At 39.8% G+C, this 6,961-nt stretch overlaps 1 protein-coding gene across 1 annotated transcript in view; it reads left to right on the top strand.

The window, feature by feature from the left end:
* Window positions 1-741: 741 nt before the first annotated feature.
* Window positions 742-6,961, top strand: part of LOC146776021 (uncharacterized) — a 62,510-nt gene continuing 56,290 nt past the window's right edge. The window contains exons 1-5 of the mRNA XM_085638332.1: window positions 742-862; window positions 2,123-2,238; window positions 3,498-3,620; window positions 4,880-5,002; window positions 6,262-6,382. Of these exons, the coding sequence (XP_085494458.1) occupies window positions 2,236-2,238; window positions 3,498-3,620; window positions 4,880-5,002; window positions 6,262-6,382 (370 nt within the window). The 5' untranslated portion in view covers window positions 742-862; window positions 2,123-2,235. The remainder of the gene's footprint in view (window positions 863-2,122; window positions 2,239-3,497; window positions 3,621-4,879; window positions 5,003-6,261; window positions 6,383-6,961) is intronic.

The raw sequence follows: 6,961 nt of genomic DNA, 5'->3' as shown, positions 1-6,961 counted from the left end.
CACAAGGACAATTGGTCCAGTGCCGCTCTGACATCATAAAGCTAAAGCAAGATGTTGTCTGACATGAGGGACACTCTGTTGCCTAGCAAGCTTACATCATAAAGCGAAAGCAAGATGTTGTCTGACATGAAGGCCACTCGGTTACCTAGCAAGCAGTAGGATACATTTTTCTTGGTAATGAAATGAGTAGCAGGATAGACAGGATGCCCAACTGAAAACTAAGAATGGTAAGATGTAAGAAAGTATGGCATTTATTGAGACTTCTAAATGTGTATAAACGCAAGTTTGAGCACAGGAGTCTGACCTTCACTATTGCTGAACTGGTAGCAATTGGCTAAAATGAAGATGGTAATTATGCTATTCATAGTTTTTATTATTCCCATTAAGTGTAGCAAACCCCCCCTCTCAACTTATCAGCTGGCTTACTTGCTACTGGCATAACATATCCTAAACCAAATGAAGTGAGAAGGGTACGCTGCCACTTGGATGGCAAACAGATCTATTTACCTACGTCCTAATGTACGTGCTACAGTTGTTTAGAGACTGTTAGCAAATGAGACATGGGTGCAGAGAAGTATAGGAGGTTAAAAACACAAATTGAGATTTTATTTTCTAATGAGCTGTTGATTTTCACAATAATACAGTCTCCACAGTATTGATCTGTTTACCCTTTATAAAAATCAAGATTTTTTTTCTATTGCTTAATGTAAATGTGCTAACAGTGGACTTTTCCATCTGCAGATTATACTGAATGACCACCAGTGGCAGTGTTTGCCAACCGAGTTTCTCTGCATTGCCGAGACTGAAGAAAAAAAAAAAAAGAAGTCTTCCGGCAAACGGCATCATTTTACCAATTTATATGGTAAGCAAAACTCACAATCATTCCTTTAAGCTTTAAAAAGACGTTCACAGCATCAGAATGTCCTCACTACCTTATAGTCGGAGTCTGTGCCTGAATACAATTTGTCAAGATGGAAGTAATATGAATCATGTTGTGTTGGTCATGATAGTTAATAAAAGACTGACTGCCTCCAACGCTACTAAAGCCTGCTTTTATATTCTGGTGCTAGCAATGTTCCATTTGAGGAAATTGCTGCCTTTGAGGCTGAAATGCACTATCTCACTTTAGAACGATAGTGCTACGTTCTGAAGGAAGGAAGCTTATGTAGCCTCTTCCCCTGCACTCTGTGTGTTGGACTCGGATACTCAAGATGGATTGTTGTTAAAGATGATCTCCTTTTTTGTATCCATCTCCATCCCACTTTCAAAAAGGCTCCAGTGCATTGAGTGGTTCATAGTCTTTTACCATTCCACCTCCTATTTGCCCTGTAGTCATGAATAGAGATGTCTGATCTCTCATCCTCCTGTGTGGTCAGCTTCCACAAGGACAATTGGTCCAGTGCCGCTCTGACATCATAAAGCTAAAGCAAGATGTTGTCTGACATGAGGGACACTCTGTTGCCTAGCAAGCTTACATCATAAAGCGAAAGCAAGATGTTGTCTGACATGAAGGCCACTCGGTTACCTAGCAAGCAGTAGGATACATTTTCTTGGTAATGAAATGAGTAGCAGGATAGACAGGATGCCCAACTGAAAACTAAGAATGGTAAGATGTAAGAAAGTATGGCATTTATTGAGACTTCTAAATGTGTATAAACGCAAGTTTGAGCACAGGAGTCTGACCTTCACTATTGCTGAACTGGTAGCAATTGGCTAAAATGAAGATGGTAATTATGCTATTCATAGTTTTTATTATTCCCATTAAGTGTAGCAAACCCCCCCCCTCTCAACTTATCAGCTGTCTTACTTGCTACTGGCATAACATATCCTAAACCAAATGAAGTGAGAAGGGTACGCTGCCACTTGGATGGCAAACAGATCTATTTACCTACGTCCTAATGTACGTGCTACAGTTGTTTAGAGACTGTTAGCAAATGAGACATGGGTGCAGAGAAGTATAGCAGGTTAAAAACACAAATTGAGATTTTATTTTCTAATGAGCTGTTGATTTTCACAATAATACAGTCTCCACAGTATTGATCTGTTTACCCTTTATAAAAATAAAGATTTTTTTTCTATTGCCTAATGTAAATGTGCTAACAGTGGACTTTTCCATCTGCAGATTATACTGAATGACCACCAGTGGCAGTGTTTGCCAACCGAGTTTCTCTGCATTGCCGAGACTGAAGAAAAAAAAGAAGTCTTCCGGCAAACGGCATCATTTTACCAATTTATATGGTAAGCAAAACTCACAATCATTCCTTTAAGCTTTAAAAAGACGTTCACAGCATCAGAATGTCCTCACTACCTTATAGTCGGAGTCTGTGCCTGAATACAATTTGTCAAGATGGAAGTAATATGAATCACGTTGTGTTGGTCATGATAGTTAATAAAAGACTGACTGCCTCCAACGCTACTAAAGCCTGCTTTTATATTCTGGTGCTAGCAATGTTCCATTTGAGGAAATTGCTGCCTTTGAGGCTGAAATGCACTATCTCACTTTAGAACGATAGTGCTACGTTCTGAAGAAAGGAAGCTTATGTAGCCTCTTCCCCTGCACTCTGTGTGTTGGACTCGGATACTCAAGATGGATTGTTGTTAAAGATGATCTCCTTTTTTGTATCCATCTCCATCCCACTTTCAAAAAGGCTCCAGTGCATTGAGTGGTTCATAGTCTTTTACCATTCCCCGTCCTATTTGGCTTGTAGTCGTGAATACAGATGTCTGATCTCTCATCCTCCTGTGTGGTCAGCTTCCACAAGGACAATTGGTCCAGTGCCGCTCTGACATCATAAAGCTAAAGCAAGATGTTGTCTGACATGAGGGACACTTTGTTGCCTAGCAAGCTTACATCATAAAGCGAAAGCAAGATGTTGTCTGACATGAAGGCCACTCGGTTACCTAGCAAGCAGTAGGATACATTTTTCTTGGTAATGAAATGAGTAGCAGGATAGACAGGATGCCCAACTGAAAACTAAGAATGGTAAGATGTAAGAAAGTATGGCATTTATTGAGACTTCTAAATGTGTATAAACGCAAGTTTGAGCACAGGAGTCTGACCTTCACTATTGCTGAACTGGTAGCAATTGGCTAAAATGAAGATGGTAATTATGCTATTCATAGTTTTTATTATTCCCATTAAGTGTAGCAAACCCCCCCTCTCAACTTATCAGCTGGCTTACTTGCTACTGGCATAACATATCCTAAACCAAATGAAGTGAGAAGGGTACGCTGCCACTTGGATGGCAAACAGATCTATTTACCTACGTCCTAATGTACGTGCTACAGTTGTTTAGAGACTGTTAGCAAATGAGACATGGGTGCAGAGAAGTATAGGAGGTTAAAAACACAAATTGAGATTTTATTTTCTAATGAGCTGTTGATTTTCACAATAATACAGTCTCCACAGTATTGATCTGTTTACCCTTTATAAAAATCAAGATTTTTTTTCTATTGCTTAATGTAAATGTGCTAACAGTGGACTTTTCCATCTGCAGATTATACTGTATGACCACCAGTGGCAGTGTTTGCCAACCGAGTTTCTCTGCATTGCCGAGACTGAAGAAAAAAAAAAAACAAGAAGTCTTCCGGCAAACGGCATCATTTTACCAATTTATATGGTAAGCAAAACTCACAATCATTCCTTTAAGCTTTAAAAAGACGTTCACAGCATCAGAATGTCCTCACTACCTTATAGTCGGAGTCTGTGCCTGAATACAATTTGTCAAGATGGAAGTAATATGAATCACGTTGTGTTGGTCATGATAGTTAATAAAAGACTGACTGCCTCCAACGCTACTAAAGCCTGCTTTTATATTCTGGTGCTAGCAATGTTCCATTTGAGGAAATTGCTGCCTTTGAGGCTGAAATGCACTATCTCACTTTAGAACGATAGTGCTACGTTCTGAAGAAAGGAAGCTTATGTAGCCTCTTCCCCTGCACTCTGTGTGTTGGACTCGGATACTCAAGATGGATTGTTGTTAAAGATGATCTCCTTTTTTGTATCCATCTCCATCCCACTTTCAAAAAGGCTCCAGTGCATTGAGTGGTTCATAGTCTTTTACCATTCCCCGTCCTATTTGGCTTGTAGTCGTGAATACAGATGTCTGATCTCTCATCCTCCTGTGTGGTCAGCTTCCACAAGGACAATTGGTCCAGTGCCGCTCTGACATCATAAAGCTAAAGCAAGATGTTGTCTGACATGAGGGACACTTTGTTGCCTAGCAAGCTTACATCATAAAGCGAAAGCAAGATGTTGTCTGACATGAAGGCCACTCGGTTACCTAGCAAGCAGTAGGATACATTTTTCTTGGTAATGAAATGAGTAGCAGGATAGACAGGATGCCCAACTGAAAACTAAGAATGGTAAGATGTAAGAAAGTATGGCATTTATTGAGACTTCTAAATGTGTATAAACGCAAGTTTGAGCACAGGAGTCTGACCTTCACTATTGCTGAACTGGTAGCAATTGGCTAAAATGAAGATGGTAATTATGCTATTCATAGTTTTTATTATTCCCATTAAGTGTAGCAAACCCCCCCTCTCAACTTATCAGCTGGCTTACTTGCTACTGGCATAACATATCCTAAACCAAATGAAGTGAGAAGGGTACGCTGCCACTTGGATGGCAAACAGATCTATTTACCTACGTCCTAATGTACGTGCTACAGTTGTTTAGAGACTGTTAGCAAATGAGACATGGGTGCAGAGAAGTATAGGAGGTTAAAAACACAAATTGAGATTTTATTTTCTAATGAGCTGTTGATTTTCACAATAATACAGTCTCCACAGTATTGATCTGTTTACCCTTTATAAAAATCAAGATTTTTTTTCTATTGCTTAATGTAAATGTGCTAACAGTGGACTTTTCCATCTGCAGATTATACTGTATGACCACCAGTGGCAGTGTTTGCCAACCGAGTTTCTCTGCATTGCCGAGACTGAAGAAAAAAAAAAAACAAGAAGTCTTCCGGCAAACGGCATCATTTTACCAATTTATATGGTAAGCAAAACTCACAATCATTCCTTTAAGCTTTAAAAAGACGTTCACAGCATCAGAATGTCCTCACTACCTTATAGTCGGAGTCTGTGCCTGAATACAATTTGTCAAGATGGAAGTAATATGAATCACGTTGTGTTGGTCATGATAGTTAATAAAAGACTGACTGCCTCCAACGCTACTAAAGCCTGCTTTTATATTCTGGTGCTAGCAATGTTCCATTTGAGGAAATTGCTGCCTTTGAGGCTGAAATGCACTATCTCACTTTAGAACGATAGTGCTACGTTCTGAAGGAAGGAAGCTTATGTAGCCTCTTCCCCTGCACTCTGTGTGTTGGACTCTGATACTCAAGATGGATTGTTGTTAATGATAATCTCCTTTTTTGTATCCATCTCCATCCCACTTTCAAAAAGGCTCCAGTGCATTGAGTGGTTCATAGTCTTTTACCATTCCCCGTCCTATTTGGCTTGTAGTCATGAATACAGATGTCTGATCTCTCATCCTCCTGTGTGGTCAGCTTCCACAAGGACAATTGGTCCAGTGCCGCTCTGACATCATAAAGCTAAAGCAAGATGTTGTCTGACATGAGGGACACTTTGTTGCCTAGCAAGCTTACATCATAAAGCAAAAGCAAGATGTTGTCTGACATGAAGGCCACTCGGTTACCTAGCAAGCAGTAGGATACATTTTTCTTGGTAATGAAATGAGTAGCAGGATAGACAGGATGCCCAACTGAAAACTAAGAATGGTAAGATGTAAGAAAGTATGGCATTTATTGAGACTTCTAAATGTGTATAAACGCAAGTTTGAGCACAGGAGTCTGACCTTCACTATTGCTGAACTGGTAGCAATTGGCTAAAATGAAGATGGTAATTATGCTATTCATAGTTTTTATTATTCCCATTAAGTGTAGCAAACCCCCCCTCTCAACTTATCAGCTGGCTTACTTGCTACTGGCATAACATATCCTAAACCAAATGAAGTGAGAAGGGTACGCTGCCACTTGGATGGCAAACAGATCTATTTACCTACGTCCTAATGTACGTGCTACAGTTGTTTAGAGACTGTTAGCAAATGAGACATGGGTGCAGAGAAGTATAGGAGGTTAAAAACACAAATTGAGATTTTATTTTCTAATGAGCTGTTGATTTTCACAATAATACAGTCTCCACAGTATTGATCTGTTTACCCTTTATAAAAATCAAGATTTTTTTTCTATTGCTTAATGTAAATGTGCTAACAGTGGACTTTTCCATCTGCAGATTATACTGAATGACCACCAGTGGCAGTGTTTGCCAACCGAGTTTCTCTGCATTGCCGAGACTGAAGAAAAAAAAAAAAAGAAGTCTTCCGGCAAACGGCATCATTTTACCAATTTATATGGTAAGCAAAACTCACAATCATTCCTTTAAGCTTTAAAAAGACGTTCACAGCATCAGAATGTCCTCACTACCTTATAGTCGGAGTCTGTGCCTGAATACAATTTGTCAAGATGGAAGTAATATGAATCACGTTGTGTTGGTCATGATAGTTAATAAAAGACTGACTGCCTCCAACGCTACTAAAGCCTGCTTTTATATTCTGGTGCTAGCAATGTTCCATTTGAGGAAATTGCTGCCTTTGAGGCTGAAATGCACTATCTCACTTTAGAACGATAGTGCTACGTTCTGAAGAAAGGAAGCTTATGTAGCCTCTTCCCCTGCACTCTGTGTGTTGGACTCGGATACTCAAGATGGATTGTTGTTAAAGATGATCTCCTTTTTTGTATCCATCTCCATCCCACTTTCAAAAAGGCTCCAGTGCATTGAGTGGTTCATAGTCTTTTACCATTCCCCGTCCTATTTGGCTTGTAGTCGTGAATACAGATGTCTGATCTCTCATCCTCCTGTGTGGTCAGCTTCCACAAGGACAATTGGTCCAGTGCCGCTCTGACATCATAAAGCTAAAGCAAGATGTTGTCTG

Source organism: Triturus cristatus, chromosome 12, assembly GCF_964204655.1.
Source record: "Triturus cristatus chromosome 12, aTriCri1.1, whole genome shotgun sequence".
In the NCBI taxonomy this organism is placed as follows: Eukaryota; Metazoa; Chordata; class Amphibia; order Caudata; family Salamandridae; genus Triturus; species Triturus cristatus.
Note: the sequence above shows the minus strand (reverse complement) of the source record. Positions and strands in the feature narration are given on the sequence as shown.